The 22,804-nt window shown below is 35.8% G+C and overlaps 1 protein-coding gene across 6 annotated transcripts in view; it reads left to right on the top strand.

Annotated features, from left to right (window-relative positions):
* Positions 1–22,804, top strand: part of ZPBP (zona pellucida binding protein) — a 102,814-nt gene that overhangs the window by 9,979 nt on the left and 70,031 nt on the right. For 5 of the 6 annotated variants that reach the window (XR_013829951.1, XM_079932509.1, XM_079932506.1 and 2 more), the window contains 2 exons: positions 1,594–1,719; positions 9,342–9,491. Coding sequence is in view for 5 of the 6 variants with exons in the window: in XM_079932509.1 (XP_079788635.1) it covers positions 1,594–1,719; positions 9,342–9,491 (276 nt within the window). In the remaining variant the exon portion in view is untranslated. The remainder of the gene's footprint in view (positions 1–1,593; positions 1,720–9,341; positions 9,492–22,804) is intronic. The other variant, XM_079932510.1, reaches the window with a different exon arrangement.

Raw genomic sequence — 22,804 nt, 5'->3', positions numbered from 1 at the left:
TCAATTCCCCAGAAAGTGAACTTATTTGGAGACAGCATCTTTATAGAAGTAATCAAGCAGTAAGTCGTGCTGAGGAATGGCATGTTAATACAATAAGCATTCATTAAAAGTAGAAAAAAGAAGAAACGTTTAAATTGAGGTGAGTAGGAAATAAAATAAGAGGAGAAACTAATGAAAGAGACCAGAGAAGAATAATAGATTGAATGGAACCAAAAGCTGTCTTTGGAGCAATTAGTAGACAGAGTTTTGGTAATTGTTTCACAAGAGAATAATGAAAGTACAAAAATATTATGAATAAATTAAGATATGGTGAGATTTAAAAATCAGAATTTAGTATTCTGAATAATTTTATATAATAAACTTACAGTGAATAACTCTACTAAAATATAAGTTTCTAAAACAGACTTGATTAAATTACTTAGTAAACTAATAATTAAATTCTCCAGATTGTTAATCAGAAATTTGTTTTGCTACTTCCTCCCTTGCCAAAAAATAAGTACCAGGCTATATAGTTTCCAAGGACAAAAACACTTTACACATTCTTTCAGAGAAAATTTATAGAAGGAAATCTGCCTAATTCATTTTATGTGGCTATTATAATCTTAGATGCCTAACTTAATAGTGCTAAACACTAAATAACAAATTTGTACTGAAATTGGAAAAAGATCAAGGATAATGTAAGAAAATTATATACAGTTACATTTATGAATATAGGTGCAAGTGTCCCGTGAAAACAAATTACCAAGAATTGAGGGGAAGTTTCTTAACCTAAGTAAGGGTAGCTATCTAAAAGCTACATTCAGTAAACATGATGTTGTATGGTTAAAGTTTAGAGACAGTTTCTTTAAAGTTAAGGAGAATTTTGATTCTCATAGAAACAATTTTTATTTTACTGGAACACAAAAATCTTAGTATATGGTTGATTAGTGAAGTGTTGCCATGGGATTACTGAGGAGTTTCTAGAAGCTTTTCTAAAAGCTTTCTTGTGAGTAAATGCAAAACAATTGAATCTTTACTGTGATCCTTTTGTATCTCCTAGAGAATACTATTTTTGCTTGTTTAATGAGCAGTGCTCTAAATTTTAAAGCAAAGTGGGAAAAATGCTTAATAATTAAAATCAATCAAAGCACATATTTGTGAATTTTTTAATCACATTACAATTTTAAAATTCAGTACACTGTGTTACATCATTGTGAGTAATGTATTGTTCCATAATCTAAACAAATTTATCTTGTCAGTTTCTTTCAGGTTTGGTGTCTTTGCAAAACAGATGAAGTATAGATATAGAATTATCTTAATACTTTGTAATTAAAATAATTTTATGACAACAAAGTAAGTTGGTATATAAACTCTGAATAAAAAGACTAATGCATAATGCTGAGATTAAGATACACTCGCACACGCAAATAAATTAAGTGTATGTTTTTGAAAGTTAGTTATATGGAATGCAATGAAATTTAGTTCTTACCAAGCAATAGCAATAATCCAAAGAAAACTTCTGAAAACATGTAACCCAGACTACAAAAATGTAAGCCATTATAGATCGTGAACGAACATAAAATATTATTGGAACATTTTAATATTTATTTTCAGTGAAAGTATATGTTATGCTCCATCAAAAGAGTCCACACATGTTATGTGTAACCCAACAACTGCGGAATTCTGAACTCATAGACCCATCATTCCAGTGGCATGGGCCGAAAGGAAGAATCATTTCAGGTGGGCTTCTGTTTCAGTTGTTATAATTAAAAATATGTATGAAATGTACTCAGAGCAAAAAGAATATTTGTATCTCATATACGCTCATGTATTAGCTCACTTCTTTTTCTTGCAATTTCTTTTTGGAGTTAGAATCTAACAATGTAGATGGCATGACTGTTTTTTCCAGATCTTAATTTGAGATAGAGACACACTGGATGATTAAACTGGAGAATTCTCTAAGCATACATATTTCAAAAAATTTTCCTTTTTTATTGTAAAATTCATAAAATCATTTTGGTTACCTCAGTTAGACTTTTATTAGCAAAGTATGTATGAAGAAGCAAATATGATTCTGGCTTTTGTTAAAAATACAAATGAGCACTTTGAGCTCTAGGTTTAAAATTCTGGTTTTGTTCGTTTTATACAGCCCCACATAGGGACAACTTGAGACTTTATTAGTAGTTATGATTTTATATTTTTTATCTTATATTTCACTCTGATTAAAATCCTGACCAGACAGTATGGATTATATTTGAATTTAACCTAAATATTAATACCGATTTTGAAAAACTGACTAAATTTAACATTCAGTATTTTAGTATGAAAAACATGCTCTTAAATATACTGCATGGTTTGGTGGTAGCTGTGTAATAATATGTTACTGATGCTGTGCTTACAAAAGAGGAAGTTTAGTACTCGGGTACTCATCCAGAGGAGAAGATGGACTTGAGATACATCTGAATAGTAGCCTTACAGTTTTCAGATTTTTGAGAAAACAAGGTCTTATTCTCATGAAGGTACATTTTACCACATAGAGATTACTATTGGTATGATTGATTTGGTCAACATTTTCTCCATTCAACTTCTTATTTTGTTATTTTGAAATGCCCATCTTACTTGTATTCTGATATCTCATTTGCTAAAAGCTGATTTGTTTTTGCAGTGTAGTTTAAAAAAGATCAATTAGCTTAGCTGTTTTTGTTTTCAGCCTTGCTGAAAATTCAGATAATGAATTTTCATCCTAAATATCTGTTCAAGGAAGTACCTTTTGCATACCTTCTGTGGAAGTTTTTCTTTATTGCTCTATTCACCATGTTTTCTTTCTCTCTCTTTTCCTTCCCTCCCTCCCTTCCTCCCTCCTTCCCTCCGTTCCTTCCTTCCTTCTTCTCCTTTTTTTCCCTTATTGGTGTTTTGAGACAGTGCTTGTGGGTGAAAGCCTACAGGTTTATTTTGTAGACCTGGATGGAGGAAAGCAGTATATTCATACAAAGACTTGCTGAAGAAACATTCATAAGAAATATTTATTTTTTAATATGTTTTAATTCATATTTTATATAGTTGAACAATCTAGGTTGTACATTGCCATAATATTTATGTTGATTCTGAAATAGCTCAAGGTTTAAAGAGTTACTTCACTCTTTAGGTTAGGTGGTGTGTCACCAAAGTGAATTACTCGGCTCTAGGTGAGTGACTACCTGGTGGCTGCCATTGTGCCCAGCTTTGCAGGAGGTACGCAGAGCAGCGTGACCTCTGCCTGGCTGCAGTACTAGAGTGTAGGAGGGGGTCAACAGAGGTCAGGGACAGAGGTCCTGAGAGGCTAGGCAGTTAATATAAATCAGCGAAGGGGGCCAGGAGTAAAGGTATCCAATATTGAAAATAAAATCAATCTTTATTTTTATTGCTTTCTAATAGCAAATAATATAACACAAGCATGTATATTAAATATATTTTACATTTGTTATTAAAACTCTGTGAGTTCAAAAATAGAAGCATTTAAGTATTGATTTGTTGTGTTGTAATTTGTTACTCCTTTGATTTGAAAATTGAGATGTGAAACATGCTCTTCTCTGAGATGCCAGGCCAGGTCTTGCAGCTTGTATTGCAAAGTATACTATGTAAGTGAATTTTGAATCCTTTAACTAGAAGTGACATTCTATATTACTCACTTTCATAATGGAAAACAGATGTTCAAAAACGTAGCTGTTTCCAGGTAAGGATAAAATCATATAGATGCAATGGCTTTGCATTTATGAAGACTATTCTCAGAAAATCCTGGTATTCTGACATCATGATTACAGTTGTGTTTTCAGTGCAGTGTCACGTCATAGTTCGCTGTCTGCCAGCTTTAAAGCTCAGTACTATCACTGTAATTGCAGAGAGACGTGGAAAATGTCTAATTTTATTAAAGCTTATAAAACAGAGAAGCTTTTTGGACTCTAGGTTAAACTACACTGTACTTTTTTAATCTTTTTATGGATATTCCAAAGATAGTTCCGCTACAGTTGAACCAAAGAAACGTGTAGTTATGTACTTGCGCCTCCCTTTGGAGAGAAGCATCCAGGTTGTTTAGATGGTAGTACAGTGTAGAGGCCAAGTCTTAGACTTGCTAGGCTCTCTTCCTCTCACCCCCACTGCCACCCTCTTCTGTCTCTCTTCCAACATTTTTGGTTTACAAAGGTAAAGCATTTATTGCAGCAAGCCCTGTATCTCTTACTTCAACCCTAATACCATTCTGATGAATTAGCTCTTTTTGGTGTGTGGACTTTCCCATTTTTTTAAATGTTCACACAAACCTGTATAACTGCACACACACACACACACACACACACACACACGCACACACACACACACGTTTAGCTTTACCCTGTAACTGCATCCTTACTATGTTTTTTAAAAAATGAGATCATAGATTATATCTTACTCTACCTTAATATTTTTATTATGAAGCATCTGATAAATACAAATCTGTATAACAGATATGTAAGTTATGAAGCGTAATAAAACAGACGTCCTTGAGCTTGCTATAGAAGCCAAGATATACCATTATCATGACTGTTGAACCTTCTAATGTTGAAAAATCCCATTCTTCTGTCCCCAACCCCCCTTAGGTAAACATTATCCTGAACTTTTACAATATTATTCCTTAGCTTTTCTTTATGCATTTACTACGTGTATGAATACACATGCACAAATACATACATATATCTATGTATGTGTGTATTCATACACGTAGTAAATGCACATATTTAAATATATATAAATATAGATATACATGTGTGGATATATTCTGCAAGCATATTTTTACTTTAGTGTTTTTATTCCGAATTTTATAAAAATAATCAACACGTATACTTTTATCATGTAGCAGATTCTGTTCTAAGCAATTTACATATACTAATCATTTAAGTTTCACAATAGCTCTTTGCAGTAAGTACAGTCATTTTCTCCCTTTTATATGTGGACAGAGGCATTGAGAGAACAAGGTACTTACCTGAAGTCAAGTGCCTTTGAAGTCTGGCTTCAGAGTTCACAGATTATAATCTAAATGAGGTAGGACTAGGATTTTCCCTTCTCACCATTTTATGACTTTTTGTAGTTTGTGTCTTTTAAGGAATTTGTCCAACTTAGATTTTTTTCAACTTGTCAAATTTATGTGCATAGTTTATGATATTTTCTTGTTATCTTTTTGATATATGCAGGATCTCTATGATATGCCCTCATTCACTCCTGGTATTGGATGTGTCTTTTCTCTTTCATTTAACAATTTTATCAGTCATTTCAAGGGACCAGCTTTTGAGTTATTTTTCTCTGGTATTTTTCTGTTTTCAGTTTCATTGATTTCTGACTTTATTATTTCCTTTCTGTTTGCTTTGGGTAAAGTTTGCTTATCTATTTCTTTTGCTGGTTGTAGAATTCTGGATTGGCAGTTTTTTTTCTTTCAACATTCCAAAGATGGCATTCTGTATTCTTTTTGCTTGCATAGTTTCTTGTGAGAAGGCTGCTATAAAATAGTCCTTATCCCTCTGTAGGCAGTGTGCCATACTTTTCTGATTAATTTCAAGATTTTTTCTTTCCGTTTCACTTTCAGTGATTTGAATACTAAATGCATTTTTTTTTGGTTATTTGTATTATTCTGCTTGGTGTTCTATAAGCTTCTTGGATCTGTAGTTTTGGTTTGTCATTAAGTTTTGAAAATTGTCGGCCATTATATCTTCCAGTATTTCTTCTGCTTCATCCTATCTCTCTGCTCCTTCTGAGATTTCTGTCACCCTTATGTAACTGTTTGAAATTGTTCCATAGCTCTTGGATTCATTCTTCTTGGTGTTGTTTTGCTTTTGTTGTTGTTGTTGCTTTTTCTCTTTGGGTAAATTTCTTTTGATCTGTCTTCAAGTCATTGGTTCTTTTCTTAGCTGTGTCAAGCCTCTTTATGAGCTCATTGAAGGAAGACTTCATCTGTGTTACTGTGTTCTTTTTTTATTTTTTTGGTTTGGTTTTAGTTCTAACATTTCCATTTGATTATTTCTTATGGTTTCAGACTCTGCTGAAATCACCTATCTGATCTTGCATGCTTTCTACATTTTCCATTAAATTATTTAATACATTATTCATAGTTATTTTAAACTAACTTTCTGATACTTCTGACATCTGTGTCATTGCCTGGTATTTTGGAAATGTGCCATTTCTTACCCTTCTGTATGCTTCTTAATTTTTTAAGAACATCTTGAATAAGATAGTAAATATTGAGATAATTATTTTTATATTTGAGATGAACACTTTTTAAAATATTATTAAGCCTTTAATATTGGGAGTTTGTGTTAAACTAGTCAGGAATTGTCTGGCTTTGATATTGGTTATTGCTGTGGTTACTGAAAACTTATTTTTCTCCATTGTCTCATCTTTGGCTTTGGTTTCTCCTTTTTTGCTTTCTCTAGAGAGAATCTTTCTTGCAGCTCTCCTAGCTTGATTTCACTTCATTTTTGCTAGACTCTTATTAGTGATGGGCAGTTGGGAGAGAGGGGCAGTCTCTAGTGTTCTGATTCAGCAGGTGTGGTGTCACTGGATCTTGTGGGTGTGGCCTTTAGAAGTGCTTCAGCCTGTCTGCCGGCTTTAGTGTTGGCCTAGTACTTCTTGCTGACTTCCTCAAGAGTGAGGTTTTTTTTCTTCCTGTTTCCTTCCCTAGTGGTAACATGTTTCCACAGTGCCCTCAGTGACCATTTTTGTTTCTTCTCCCTTGTAGGTTAAAGCATTGCTCCTCACCAGGAGGTAGGGGAAATGGGCAAGGGTGGAGTTTTGGCAGGGCTGCCGACCCCCTCCTCTAGCCAGTACCCTGCGCCGGCCCCCTCCTCTAGCCAGTGCCCTGTGGGAATCTTGCTCAGGGTTCCCCTGATCTTCCTTTGAACACCCAAAGATTTTCATGAAGGTGAGAAGCCTGTAAGAGGGTGCAACTGCCCCTGCACTCCCCCTGCCCCCATCTGTGGTCCTCAGAGGCTTCACATGCTCACACTGGACAGCACTTGGCTTTTAGCAATTTATTGAAAACTTTTAGCCAGATGTTCTTAGACCATTGAAGCAAATGCTTAGGTCTAGGTTCTACCTGCAGGCCCTGTTCATTCCTGGTTTTCAGGGTTACTGATTGCCCTACCTGCCTCATTTGTTTGATGGGTTCAAGAAAATTTGTTAGTTGATAGTTTGTCTTTTTCCTTATTGTTGTATGATGTTGTTGCTCTTATAGTCACTCTCCATATCTGAGCAGAAACCAAAAGTATAAACCTGTTTTTAAAAATTAGTTGTAATGAAATGGTGCTTAAATTTTGCCATATAATTTTAGAGCTCTGAGGCATGTGCTTCTAGAAATCTAATCCAACTCTGAATTTTTAGATGATCAAGCTGAGTTCTAGAGGAAGAAGTCCTGACTTCAGTTTAATTATTTATTGACTGTCTGCTGTTGTATGAGTTCTTATATAGTATATAGTGATATGCCTTGGCATCCTGAAATTCCCATTTAAACTTAGTTTTGTAAAAGTCTGTTTGTTAAGTGGTATTTGTTAAGTGGGTTCTTCTCTTGGCTATGCAATCATCTGGGTATCTTTTCAAAGTGTGCTACTTTTAAATTTTTTAAAATAAGAAGGTAGCCAGAGAGTGTTTTCTTACAAATTGTATGATACTAGATTTTCTGGCTGTCATAATATTTAACATTGTAGTAGGCATTCAAATATATATTAATACACTTATTAATGCTTCTGGTTTGGGAAATTTTATTTCAAATTTTTGCCAGGGAATGCATGGCTTCATTGCTGACATGATATTCTAAAATTTCTTTACAATTTGTGGGCACCTTTTATCATATTACTATGATGTATCTGTTTGTGTCTGCTGAAATATATGTATAGCAAACACTTGAAAACCTCTTAATCTGTTCTAAAAGAGAGACAACATGTTATGATAAATATGTACTCTTTCATCAAAAGATATTCATGAAGAAATAGGCAGTACAATAGAAACGTATTCTAAATTTATATCACATTTTTTAGCTTCATCCAAGATATAGAAATGGGAGTTCTCAAGGCATAATGCTCTATGTAAATCCCTTGAGGGTGGGTATATCCATCTATTCATTTCTCCTTCAGTATCCGAAACAGGGCTTTGCATGTGCTAGAAACTCAACACATTTTTAGTGAAAAAATGAATAATGAAAATTTCTTCACTAAGAACATTCATCTTTTGTCTTATTTTGAAGCAATAAATTTCTTCAAAATAAATTTCAACTTGACAGTTATAGGCAATAAATTATTTTCTTAAAATAGAAAAAGATGAGTATTTATTAAGGTAATATTTTCAATTCTAATGAATAGTTTATTAAATTATTGAGTGAGTTTTAATATCTAATAATTTTTTCTAGTGCAAACCCGTGATTATGAACTTTGAGAGTAACCATTTTTAATTGCTTAATGATTTATAGCTTTTTCAAGTACTTTAACATTCCTTGTATTTGTTATTCAAAAATGATTCTATGAGATATATTATCATATATTATGATTCTTTGTTGTGCAAATGAAGGAGCTAGACTTCAGAAAGATTAAGTGATTATCCCCAGTTACACAGTTTATGAGAAAGAAAGGCACACCTAAAAGCCAAGTCCTAACCCTCTAAATCAGACTTCTTTCCCATTACACAACATGGCTCTCTCCCAGTGTGGTACTTAAGTGATGCTGAAGTGACAAGGGAACTTACGTCCACGTTCTGACTCCCAGCACTGCAGTTCTGATTGTGCGACTTCGGGTGTCAAGTGATCCAGTCTCCTGTTTTCTTTCTTCTGCAACCCTCACGGTTGTAATCCAAATTTTGCCAAGTACCTTGTGTAATGACAGCAAATCCCTAGGTGTTCGTGATTATATTGAGTTAGCCTTTGTTCTGGACACACTGTTTTTATCCCTTTCATATACATTTTTTATGCTTAATGAGAGCATAACTCATCAATAAAGTATTTATATGCATATATACAAATATAATTACTTGATAGTATGTATAAGTATATGCTATATTATATGTATATGAGTACTGATCATGCCATCTCAGTGCGACAAGCAGATGAGGAGCACATCATGTACGTGTGATTGTTAGTCTCTTACCACTTAGGCAGCCACTCACTTGATGAACTCTGGTTAGTGAAATTCTGACACTAAGTTCATCCTGGCACCCACTGTCAAGAACCACCAGACACAATGACTTTGTCCCCGACGCCTTCAGTGATTCTGTAGGTAAATTTGGATGGTTTTTCTCTGTTAAGAAACTATTTCGTTATTTTATCTCAATCTCATGTAATTTAAGCTACTGATCACTGTATCTTATTCCTCTATTAGGAAACAGCACTGCACAAGTGACCTCCACAGGAAGCCTTGTATTCCAGAACTTCAAGGAGAGCATGAGTGGGGTTTACACGTGTTTTCTGGAGTATAAACCTACTGTGGAAGAAGTCGTTAAAAATCTCCAACTGAAATATGTTGTATATGGTAAGAAGGGATTTTGGTTGTATTTTAACATTTCTTAATGTTTACAAATATTTACATACTTTAACAGGTTTGTTTTAAAGGGATTTTGTTGTGTTTAGTCTCTCTTAATTAAAGAAAAATGTCTGCCTGCCTATATTTTGTGAAGTGCTTTGTAAGGGGTTCGTGGTAAGGGAAGATCATTTTTCTTCAGGGGAATATTGACATGTACAGATCAGTTTAAGACAGTGCATAAAAACAGGGTGGTATGGAAATCGTGGTTTCAGAGAATGAGCATGATATTGTACTCCGTACTGCCTTTAAATTCCGAGTATCCTCTTGATGGTGCACTGCCATCCTCGTGAACAGGAACATGAATTGCCACTGTATTAAAACCCCTGTCCAAAGGTAGCTTGATCTGTTGAGGTCTGAGACTGGAGAGGTGAGTTGGTCATGGAGTGGCCAGGAGAACAGCCTGAGTGAAAGTTCCGTCTCACGGCTGGGACCCACGCATGGAGACAGAGTCAGGGTCCTCCAGGCTGTCCGTGTCTCACCTCCAGAGCTTCTGAATATGTTACCCTACAGTAGCAGGTTTTGCAGGTGTAATTAAGATCTTGAGAAGGGTAGACTCTCCTGAATTACTAGCGTGGGCCCAGTGCAGTCACAGGGGTCCTTAAAGAGGAAGGCAGGACAGCCCCAAAGGCAGAAAAAGGAGATGTGGCAGTGAAAGGAGAGGGTGGGGTAGGTGCCACAAGCCAAGGAGGTGGCAGGTCTCTGGAGCCTGGTACTTCCAGAGCGAATGTACCTTGATTCCAGCCTTGCAAGACTCACTTTGGACGTCTGATCTCCACAACTGTGAGATAATACATTTGTGTTATTTTAAGCCACGAGGTTTGTGGCTTAAGAAGTTAATATACCATTGGAAGCAATAGGAAGCTCATGCAGCATTGTTTTCACAGCTGGGATGTAGAACAAATGGCAGAATTATTAATGATTCCCTGATCATTTTTATACACTAAAAAACGGTGTTCCATATATCCAAAGAAAGACATAATTTTCATGAGAAATTATATTAACTTTGTTAGGCAAATAATTTGTTTAAACTTTGTAATCAGTCACGCTTCATTTTTGTTACATAGTTTTTCCTGTAAAATATGATATGTGTTATTTAGTATAGTTTATATAGTTTATAACAAATATACTTTGAAATCTCTCATAAGGGTATATTCACATAAGCTAACAAGTGTAACAGTGCCTAAAATGAATGCTGGTTTATAGTAATGAAAATGATAGCTAATATTTACCAAGCATTTATGCTGTGTTTTTACGTGTAATTATAATAATAACAGCAAAACACATATATTGCTTATTTTCACAAGGCTTTTTTTTTTTTTTTTTTTTTTGGCGGTACGCGGGCCTCTCACCGTTGTGGCCCCTCCCGCTGCGGAGCACAGGCTCTGGACACGCAGGCTCAGCGGCCATGGCTTACAGGCCCAGCCGCTCCACGGCATGCGGGATCCTCCCAGACCGGGACATGAACCTGCATCCCCTGTACGGGCAGGCGGACTCCCAACCGCTGCACCACCAGGGAAGCCCTGCAAGGCTTTTGTTTTGAAGTGCTTTATTTATATTCAACTTATTTAATTCTCACAACAAACCCGTACAGTAGGTACTGCAATTTTCGTTAGACTGTGGGACTCAGATTTCAATCTAGGGATTCTCGTTCTAGAGTTTGTATTTTTCTCTCTCTTGATATCCTACAGTGCCCCACTGTTATACCAGTGGCAGCAGGATGACACATCATTTAATAAACTGATTTTGGAGACCTGCTATTTTTGTGCTTAAAAAAATCATATAAGTCATTCTGTTTCACTCTAAGGATCCACTTTAGTCTTTCCAATGCCACATGGTATTCCAGATTTTGCTTGCACATTCCTCAGTTGATGATCGTTTCGTGTGTTTCAGATTTTCCCTGCCTCAAACAGCAGTGCATGGAACCTTGAAATAAGTCCTTCAGTCTCTTCCTCCCTGAGTCCCTCTGTGCGTCTCTGTGTATGAGTCCGTCACTCATCGATCTGTGTGTAAACACACACACTAGTATTCTTGTATTATAGATGTTAAATTGTTAGTATTTTGCTGAGGTGATTCTGTAAGGTAATATCTTCTACAGGGTTTTCACAGTGTTATTTTGATAATTCTGCTAGTTGCCCTGCAAAGAGTGTACAGTTTGTATCCCCGCCACAGTACACGAGAATCTCATTACCTAAAATGCCCTTAGTATACTGTATCTTGAATTGTTGCCCATGTAATAGTCTAATAATGGTATTTCATGGCTTTAATGTTTATTTTTTGGTCATTGATGAGGTTTTTTGAGTTTTGCTATTTGCATGGGCTGTGAACAAAAGTTTTGCTTTTGTTGCTTTTACTTTTGGTGTTGGATTAAAAAAATTATCTCTAAGACAGTAAGTCAAAGAGCTTACTGCCTGTGTTTTCTGCTAGAAGTTTTATGGTTTCGGGTCTTACATTCAAGTCTTTAATCAATTTTGAGTTGATTTTTGTGCATGGTGTAAGACAGTGGTTACATTCTTTTGAATGTGACTGGCCAGTTTTCCCAACACCATTTACTGAAGAGACTGTCTATTCCCCATTGTATATTTTTGGCTCCTTTGTTGTAAATTAATTGACCATTTCTGTATGGGTTTATTTCTGGGCTCTCTGTCTGTTACATTGATCTGTGTGTCTGGTTGTATGCCAATACCACATTGTGTTAATTACTGTAGCTTTGTAATATAGCTTGAAATCAGGGAGCATGATGCCTCCAGCTTTGTTCTTTTTTCTCAAGATTGCTTTGGCTGTTTGTGGTCTTTTGTGGTTCCATACAAATTTCTGAGCGTTTTATTTCTGTGAAAAATGCCATTGGAATTTTGATAGTGATTGCGTTGGAGCTGTAGATTGCTTTGTTTAGTATTTAATATTTTAACCATATTAATTCTTCCAATCCATGAGCACAGAATATCTTTCCACTTATTTCTTTCTTCTTCAATTTCTTTTCTTGATGTCTTATAGTTTTCAGTATTTTTACAGAGCCAGAGTTTTCAATTAAATGAAGTCTGATTTATCAAATTTGCTAATTAGTCATGCTTTTGTTGTCAAGTCTAAGAATTCTTTGCCTAGCCATAGGCAAAGGTTTTCTCCTTTTTTGTGATAGTTTTGCTTAACATGATGCAGTTTCAGTTAATTTTTGTGTAAGGTGTGAGGTTTAATAATTTTCATTAGGATATCCAATTGCTCCAGCATGATTTCTTGAAGTGTTTTTGTACCTTTGTCAACAGTAAGTTGAGAATATTTGTGTGGGTCTGTTTCTGGGTTTTCTAATTTCTTCCATTGATCTATGGGGTTTGTTCCTCTGCCAGTGCCACTGTGTGGATCACTGTAACTATAGAAACCCTCAGTACCAGGTAGTGTGATTCCTTCCACTATTCTTTATCAAAATGTTTTTCTTTTTTAGGGCCCACCCCTTTCCTTATATATTTTAGAATAATCCTATACGTATCTACAGTGTATCTGCTGGAATTTTGATGGGAATTGCATTCAATCTGTAGATAAATTTGGGGGATGTTTGCGATCTCTCTGTTTTTTTCTTTTTGGCCATGCCGTGAGGCATGTGAGATCTTAGTTCCCTGACCAGGGATCGAACCTGTGCCCCCTGCAGTGGAAGTGCTAACCACTGGACTGCCAGGGAATTCCCTCTTTCATCTCTATATACATGCTTTCTTAAGTGTATACCTAAGTATGTTATTTTGGGCTTTTTTTGCACAATTGTAAATGATGTTAGATTTCAAATTTTGGATTCCACAGGTTTATTGCTAATATATAGAAAAACGATTTATAAAAAATAAGAAAAAAACCACTTTCTTTGCTCATCCATAAGAAGCAACTCCCCATTTATTCAAGTTTTATCATGAGATTGCAGCAATTCAGTACGAAATATGATACAAAGACACAAAGTGAGCAAATGCTGCAGAAAAAAATGGCACTGATAGACTTGCTTAACACAGGGTTGCCACAAACCTTCAATTTGTAAAAAATGCAATATCTGCTAAGCACAATAATGTGGAGCACAACAAAACGAGACATACTGTAAACAAAAAGTGGTTTATTATTTGTGTCTTGATCTAGAATTTTAAAAAAAATGTTTGTAGATTCTTTGTGAGACTGTCATGTCATATGCACATAGGGACAGTTTTGTTTCTTTCTTTTCAATCGTATGCCTCTTATTTTTCTTTTTTTATTGGGGACACTAGGGCTTCTGGTACTCTGTTGAATAAGAATGGTGAGAGCAGATATCCTTGCCTTCTTTGTAATATTAGGGGGACTCATCAAGTCTTTTACTATTAAATGTGGTGTTAGATTGGATTTTACATAGATGCCTTTTATTAGGTTGAGGAAGTTTCCTTCCGTTCCAAGTTTGTTGATTTTTAATTTTTTATTGTGAAAGGATGTTGGATTTTGTCAAGTGTTTCTCCTGCATTAATTGAGATAATTATGTATTTTTTATTTTCTGTTTTATTGTTATGGTATATTGCATTAATTGATTTTCAAGTGTTGAACCAAGTTTGGTTCCTGGGATAAAATCCCACTTGGTCATGATGTATAATGCTTTCAATATACTGACAGATTCATTTTGCTGGAATGTTGTTGAGAATTTTTGTATCTATATTCATATGAGATATTGGTCTGTAGTTCTGTTTTCTTGTGATATCATTTTTACCTGGGTTTGCTTTCATGATAATACTGAGTATGACTTGGGAATTTTTTCTTTCTCTTCTGACTTTGGAAGAGTTCATTAAGAATTGTTAATATTTCTTTAAATGTTTGGTAGAATTCATGAGTGAAAACATCTGAGCTTGGGTTTTTCTTCCTGGGTAGTTGTTTTTTCTGATTACTAATTTAATCTCTTTGCTTGGTATAGCTCTATTCATATAGTCTATTTTTTCTTGAGTCAGTTTCAGTAGTGTATGTCTTTTAGAGATTTTTCTATTTCATCTAAGTTATCTAATTTATTGGCATACAGGTTTTTATAGTATCCCTTTGTAATTCTTTTTATTTCTGTAAGGTCAATAATACTGCCTCCTTTTTTATTGATGATTTGTTAATTTGAGTCCTCTCTTTTTTTCTTGGTCCCTCTAGCTAAAGATTTATAAATTTTGTTGATATCTTCAAATAACTATGTTTTTGTGTCATTGATTCTATTGTTTTTCTATTTTCTATGTCATTTATCTCTGCTTTAATTTTTATTATTTCTTTCCCTCTGCTTGATTTAAGGTTAGTTTTCTCTTTCTTCCCTAGTGTCATAAGGTAAAAGTTTCAATTATTGATTAGAGATCATATTATATTTTATATATATATAATTTTGTATATATAATTTCCCACAATGTACTGCTTTAGCTGCATTCCATAGGTTATGGTTTTTTTTTCAATTTATATGAAGTTTTTCTTCTAACTTCTCTTTTGATTCTTCTTTGACACATTGGTTACTTAGAATTATGTTGTTTAATTTCCACACATTTGTGAGTTTTTCAAATTTTTCTGTTACTCTAATTTTATTACATTGTGATCAGAGAAAATACTTTGTATTATTTCAGTCCTTTAAAATTTATTGTGATTTGTGGCTTAAAATAATCTCCATCCTTGAGAATGTGCCAGAGCACTTGAGAATGTATATTCTGCTGCTGCCAGGTGGAGAGGTATGTAGATGTCTTTTAGGTATATTTGGTTTCAGCATTATTCAAGTATTCTGTTTCCTTGTTGATCTTCTGCCTAGTTGTTTCATTCATTATTGGAAGTCTCCAAGCAATATTTTGAATTGTTTTTATCATTATTTAATGATATAATCATCATATAATCAAAATAGTTATTTCTTTTATCATTTCTGTCAGTTTTTACTTCATTTTGGTGCTTTGTTCTTAGGTGTGTGTATGTTTATAATTGTTCTCTCTTCCTGATAGGTTGTCTTTTTTTATTATAAAAAAATGTTACCCTTTAGCTATAGTAGCATTTTTTGTTTGTTTTAAAGTTTACTTTGCCTGATAATTGAATAGCCATTCCTATTTTCTTGTGATTGCTGTATACAGGATGTATTATTTTGCACCCCATCGCTTTCAGTCTATTTGTATCTTTGCATGTAAAATGTGTCTCATGTAGACACTAAATAGTTCATTGCTTTTTAAATCCAGTTTCATAGTCTCTGCCTTTTGATTAGATAATTTAATCCATTCACATTTAATATTATTATTTATATAAGTGGATATACGCTATCATTTTATTTTATGTTTCCCTGTCTCGTGTGTTCTTCTATTTCTCATTGTCTTGTGAATTAAGTGAATATTTTCTAATGTAGCATTTTAATTACTTTAATGATTTTTTACTATATATTTTTGGGTCATTTCCTTATTGATTGCTCTAGAAGTTACCACATATATCTTTTTTTTTTTTTTTTTTTGCGGTACGCAAGCCTCTCACTGTTGTGGCCTCTCCCGTTGCAGAGCACAGGCTCCGGGCGCGCAGGCTCAGCGGCCATGGCTCACGGGCCCAGCCGCTCCGCGGCATGTGGGATCTTCCCAGACCGGGGCATGAACCCGTGTCCCCCGCATCAGCAAGCGGACTCTCAACCACTGCGCCACCAGGGAAGCCCAACCACATATATCTTAACCTATCAGAATCAGCTTGACATCTTTACAAACTTAATTCTGGTGAGATAGAGAAACCTTAGTCTTATGTAGATCTATTCCTTTTCCATGCTTTTTGTGGTATTAATATTATACATATTACACCTGTAAATGTTACAAAACTAACAATACATTTTATAATTATTATTTTGTGTAACTTTATGTATTTTAGAGAAACTGAAATTAGGAGAGAAAGTGTATATTTATAGATTTTGTTACATTAGCCTTCTTGTTTATCATTTTTTATTTTCTTTAATTGTTTGCTTTTTTTCAAGTTTCCATCTGTAGTTATTTCCTTAGTCTAGTACAGCTTTGCTCCCACCCACCTCCATTGTGCTCCTATTGGAAAATATATATTTATGTTTGGTCCCAGTGATACATCATATACAAATTCTTTTATACAATTGCTTTTTAAATCAGTAAAGAGGAAAGAAAGTCGAAGAAATATGCACTTATTCTGTCTATATAATTACATGATTTACTGGAGTGCTTTGTTTTTTGCGTGTGGATTCAGATTATTGACCGAGGTTATGTTCTTTCAGTCTTGTTAAAAAACAAAATTCAAGAAAATTTGAAGATCTAATTAGCTTTATTAGGTAATTCATGAATCGGGGAGCATCCCATCTAGCAACTAGAAGGTGGCTCTGAGGGGTTGTATGCTATTAGCAAACGAAAAGAAAGGATTATTTTTAGACTAGGCCCTCTTTTCTTGAGGGTGTGGGGAAGGGAGTGGCAGGGGTTTTGGTTTTATCATGCAGGTTGCTTCTTCTTCCTCTGGGGACTGGAGGAGGCCTGTGTGATAGATTACTTTACTGTTAGACTAGAAAATTCCAGACTGGTTGATTAGGATTGCATTTGTGGGAGAGGTTGAAACTGCCATTAGATTAGATATTAAGTGTAGTTTTAGTATCTTGGGGCTTAGCACATGTGACACAATTTTGGGCCTGTGGTTTTCTTTTTAACAGTCTGAAAAACTTTTAGCTGATTCTTTATTCTGTCAGGTCAGATCTACTGTTGAGCTTCTTATTGTGTTTTTCCTTTCAGTGTTTTTCCTTTTTACCTACAGAATTTCCACTTGATTCTTTTTTTTATAATTTTTTATAGATAGTTTCTATTTGATGTGACATTATTAAAATACCTCCCTTCATTAATCATGATTTTCTTTTGTTATTTTAACACATTTATATGAATGCTTTGAAGTCTTTAGTTTTTAATATTTATCTTTAAAAGTGACCACATCTGGTCACTCTTAAACAGGCAATTTCTGCTTCCTAGTTTTTTCCAGTGTATAGGTCATACTTTCCTGTTTCGTTGCATGTCTCATTAATTTGTTTGGAAACTGGACTTTTTAGATAATGTATTGTAGCAACTCTGGGTCCTGGTCCATTTCCTTCCCCCACCCTCCAGATTTGTCATAATTTTATCCTGTTTATTTGTTTAGCAGCTGGCTAGATTATTTCAGTGAGGTTCACTCCCGCTGCCACCATAGTGTGAGGCCTCCAAGGTCTGTCCTAGGAAGGTGCACTTTGGGTGTACCCATAGAGGTTTCATGTATCTGTTGTTTTCAACCATGCCCTGAGGCATAAATTCCTCTAAAACTGATCCAGTTCAGTTTGGGTTCCCCAGGTCTGTTTGAGATTTGTTCTGACCTCAGGATAGCTCCTTCCAGCTGACACCTCCTGTGTTGCTGTCTGACAAACTAGGCTGCCTACAGTTTCGCCTTCTCCCAGTTGTCTTTCCCCATATTGCCAGTGTTTTTGAAAGTGCCCTGAGGTTTGAGCGTCCCCACAGTTTATCACAAGGACGTCAGTTCCTTTGAGAAGAGATTCTGAGCTCTCTGTTCTACAGCCTGCTGCTCATCCCCGGCAGATTCTCTGAGCCACTGCTCTGGAGCTGGGGCTGGGGACGGTGGTGTGCTTCTCTGTGCGTGACACACTGCTTTAGGAACTTAGCATCTGTTGGAGGGGGTAGCAGCAGCAGCCCCGGGTCTCCACAGCATGTTTCTCCTGTGTGGACACTTCACATGACGAGCTGGACAAGGCTGATGGGCTCCCATTGTTTTCAGAATTGCTGCTGCCAGGTTAGAGCCTCCATCTCACAAAGTGGGGAGGTGGAAGGAGGGAGCCTTCACCTCTCAGCTGTACTCACCCACAACTTCCCTTTAGCACCAGGTAGCTCTGGTCTGCATGAGAAAGGCTGACCTCCTGTCCCTTCTTGGGGAGAGGGAGCCTTGTGCCCTTGGCTGCCCCAGTCTGGAATGGAGTTGCCATCTAGCTTGGATTTCGTTGACTCCTTCATGATCTCTAAAAACCTTTCCTCTTAACTATTTATTTCTGGAATATCAATTAAACATATTTGTTAGGGCTCCTTAATTTATCATCCATATCTTTTCACTTGTCTTTCATATATACAGATCTTTAAATGTGTTTAAGGTACCATTGTCCAATTTATCAAACCTGTCTTCAGCAGTGTGAAGTCTGCAAGTTTAGCTAGTCTATTCACTTTCTGTTTTAACTTTGGTGCCATTTTTCTATTTCAATGACTATACTTTCCATCCCCAGTATTTCCAATTGGATCTTTCTCTTTAAAATCTCCACTTGTTCTTTAGTCATATGTACCGGTTTTTGTTCTATAATTTCCTATTCTTAATTTATTACTTTCTTTAATATTTTGAGATATATATTTCTTACTTTTATTTTTTAATTTTCATAATGTGTATGAAAACTTGTTCGTACCCATATCCCTCACAAAAATAGGTGTTATTGCTCTTTTATTTGTATAGGGGTATAAAATGTTATGCCACCGTTGTGATTGCATTTTCCTTAGTACTAGCATCTCTGAGCATCTTTTTCTGTGCTTATTATTCCTTTTGAGATTTTCTAGTCATATTTTTTACCTGTTTTACTAAGTTATTGTGTTCTTGCCAACTTCTAGTAAGTTCAAATACTCTAACTCTGAGTATAGATCAGTAGTTTTCAAATAGTAATCTATGGACTCCTTGGAGTCCCTGAGTCCCTTTCAAGGGGTCAGCAAGGTGAAAACTGTTTTTGTAATTATACAATGATATTATTTACTGTTTTAACTGTGTTGAGATTTACAGTTGAAGTGGGTAAGCTACTGTGGAACAGTCATCCACAATTACGCAAAAAAGCTGTTAAAATGTTTCTTTCTAACCAACTACATATCTCTATGAGGCAATAAACCAACACACCATATGTCACTGAATGAACAAGTAAGTATAAGACTCCAGCTGACTTCTATTAAGCAGACCTTAAAGAGCTTTTCAAAATATAAAACAATACTACTGTTCTCACTGATTCTCTTTGAAAAGTGTTATTGTACCTAAAAGTGTTCTTTTTATGTTACTGCCTGATGAGTTTCTATCATTTTAAAATGAATTAATAAACATTTAAAAAGGTTTTCAGTTTGAATTTTTTGTATCATAAATATTGGTAGATATATCCTACATAAAAGTTCTTTGGTGGTCCTTAGTGATTTTCAAGAATGTAAAGAGATCCGGAGACCAAAACTTTTGAGAACTCCTGTAGATGTTTATGTCATTTTTTTTATCATTCCCATTTTTCTAGAGCCGTATATGTCTTTTTTCTTTTAAAGCTTCTGATTTTCATATGAGGATTTTATTTTTTAAACTGTTGCAGGGATTCCCTGCAAGGACTTGCTGGACTCAGCAGAGTTGTACTCAAGGCTAAGGTGAGGGACACACAGTAGGAATGGCAGGGGGAAAGTCACGGCCAGAGCCAGGTGAAATCCACGTACGGGACTGCTGTGCTATCCTTCCTGTGTGAGGTTGCATTGAGCCCCCTCCTTTCCTTAGTGGTAAAAATCCAGTAAGCCCTGTGCCGACTCAGCACCCAGGCGCTGATTGGGAGCTAGTCATGAAGGCTCCCTCTGCCTGACAACGACAGAAGTCCCAAACTCCCAGAGGTGCAGGGTTCAGTTCCTCAGGTGGGGAAACAGTTTTATCACATGGGGAGCAATGCCTGTCCGTTTAGGGAAATACTTACCAGCCAAGGGCCAATCCTGTAGGCAGCCTCCAGCCTGCTGTGTTCTCTTTTATACAACTTGTTAATAACTCATTTACAAGCGGATCCTGAGTTGCTGTGTGTGTAAATGTGTACTTCTCCCAGAGATAAGAAGCTGTCTTCAGAAAAGGACACTTTTGATAGAGTTTTTGAGGGCATTTTGAAGATATTGTGGCTTATATTGAGATTTCTTTCTATCAAATGTAATAGCATGATACATGCCGGATTTCTGGAAGGAAAAAGGAGTTCTTTTTTAGCCCATGAACCAGAGGAGTGCTTGCTCTGTCTGCAGTCCTTGCTGGGAGCCTTGCTGCAGCTTCCAGGGTCCATCTGATAAGGTTCACTCTTCTACATGGTTCTTGTATGTATCACATCACACAGCTTTGATGTGATAAATCATGATATAATCAATATAAATCAGTCATTTATCATATGGGAATATATGTATCAGTAAATGCATGATATTGATAGGTTTTTAAGATTTATGTCTCAATGTGACATTGTTTTTCAGTTTTCTTATTCACAGTGTCATGGACCTTTTTGGTGTGGTGACACAAACCTTTCTTCAGCTTACAGAGTGTTTTCCCTGTTTGTCCCCTGATTAACTTCTCCTTTGTCTGCTCTGTTCTCTCCTGGAACTCCTTCACTTTGACATAGGATATCTGGGATCTCTCTTCCTTTTCTCTTCTTTTGCTCTTGTCATTTTGTTTCTAATTTTGATCTATGCTATCTGAGAATTTCATTACTTCATCTCCAAACATATTTTTAACCTTGTTTTCATTTATTACTTCAATTAATTTTTAAATTTTCAGTATTTGTATTTAAAAATTTTTTCCAGGATGCTTTTCGTATTTAGCATCACTTCTCTTCTACGATAGCTTTATAATAGTTTTATGGATATATTTTCTATCCTTACTAGTTAGAATTTTAAAAACTTATTTCTGAATGCTTCCTACATTAATTTTCTTTTATGTTATTTTCCCTTGCTTTTTCATTTTCATGCTTTTCTTTTTTTTATTATTTATTTATTTTTTGGCTGTGTTGGGTCTTCGTTTCTGTGCGAGGGCTTTCTCTAGTTGCGGCAAGCGGGGGCCACTCTTCATCACGGTGTGCGGGCCTTTCACTGTCACGGGCTCTGTTGTTGTGGGGCACAGGATCCAGATGCGCAGGCTCAGTAGTTGTGGCTCACGGGCCTAGTTGCTCTGCGGCATGTGGGATCTTCCCAGACCAGAACTCGAACCCGTGTCCCTTGCAATGGCAGGCAGATTCTCAACCACTGTGCCACCAGGGAAGCCCCTTCATGCTTTTCTTTAGTGATTTTGGAACTCCCCAGATTTGGTTGGGAGAATCTGTGGTTTTCATTCATGTTTGTAAATGAACTAGAAGCTGTCTGGTCTCAACCTTGAATACAAAGGCTTATAGTAGCTTGGTCTGTGCACTCAATTTTGGCTTAAATGAGCAGGTAGGAAAGTGAACAGTGGTGGCTATCACTTTAGTGAGAGTGGAGAGTGTCTCCTCAGCAGGCCCCTTGATTAACAAAAGTAGCAACAGAGCTCCCTGTCTCAGAAGGTAAACTTTTCTGATTTCTAGTACCGTGGATTTATCATTTTTATATTTCTTGTATCATTTCAGTGAGATTTTGAAACGGATAGAAAAAAAAAACCCTATTCTCAGTTTCAGGTGTGGCAATTGAACTCAATAAAGCTTATAGATAAGTTAGAAACATACTTTTTTTTTTTTTGCCTATTGTTGGCAATTATATGACACCCTTTTCTTCTAAGATGAATATTTATTTATTTATTTATTTATTTACATCTTTATTGGAGTATAATTGCTTTACAATGTGGTGTGTTAGTTTCTGCTTTATAACAAAGCGAATCAGTTATACATATACATATGTTCCCATATCTCTTCCCTCTTGTGTCTCCCTCCCTTTCACCCTCCCTATCCCACCCCTCCAGGTGGTCACAAAGCACGGAGCTGATCTCCCTGTGCCATGCGGCTGCTTCCCACTAGCTATCTACCTTATGTTTGGTAGTGTATATATGTCCATGCCGCTTTCTCGCTTTGTCACAGCTTACCCTTCCCCCTCCCCATATCCTTAAGTCCATTCTCTAGTAGGTCTGTGTCTTTATTCCTGTCTTACCCCTAGGTTCTTCATGACATTTTTTTTAATTCCATATATATGTGTTAGCATACGGTATTTGTTTTTCTCTTTCTGACTTACTTCACTCTGTATGATATACTCTGGGTCTATCCACCTCATTACAAATAGCTCAATTTTGTTTCTTTTTATGGCTGAGTAATATTCCATTGTATATATGTGCCACATCTTCTTTATCCATGCATCCGATGATGGACACTTAGGTTGTTTCCATCTCTGGGCTATTGTAAATAGAGCTGCAATGAACATTTTGGTACATGACTCTTTGAATTATGGTTTTCTCAGAGTATATGCCCAGTAGTGGGATTGCAGGGTCCTATGGTAGTTCTGTTTGTAGTTTTTTTAAGGAACCTCCATACTGTTCTCCATAGTGGCTGTACCAATTCACATTCCCACCAGCAG

This window comes from Stenella coeruleoalba, assembly GCF_951394435.1.
Source record: "Stenella coeruleoalba genome assembly, chromosome: 9".
Lineage (NCBI taxonomy): Eukaryota > Metazoa > Chordata > Mammalia > Artiodactyla > Delphinidae > Stenella > Stenella coeruleoalba.
This window is presented reverse-complemented; position numbering and strand designations above follow the sequence as displayed.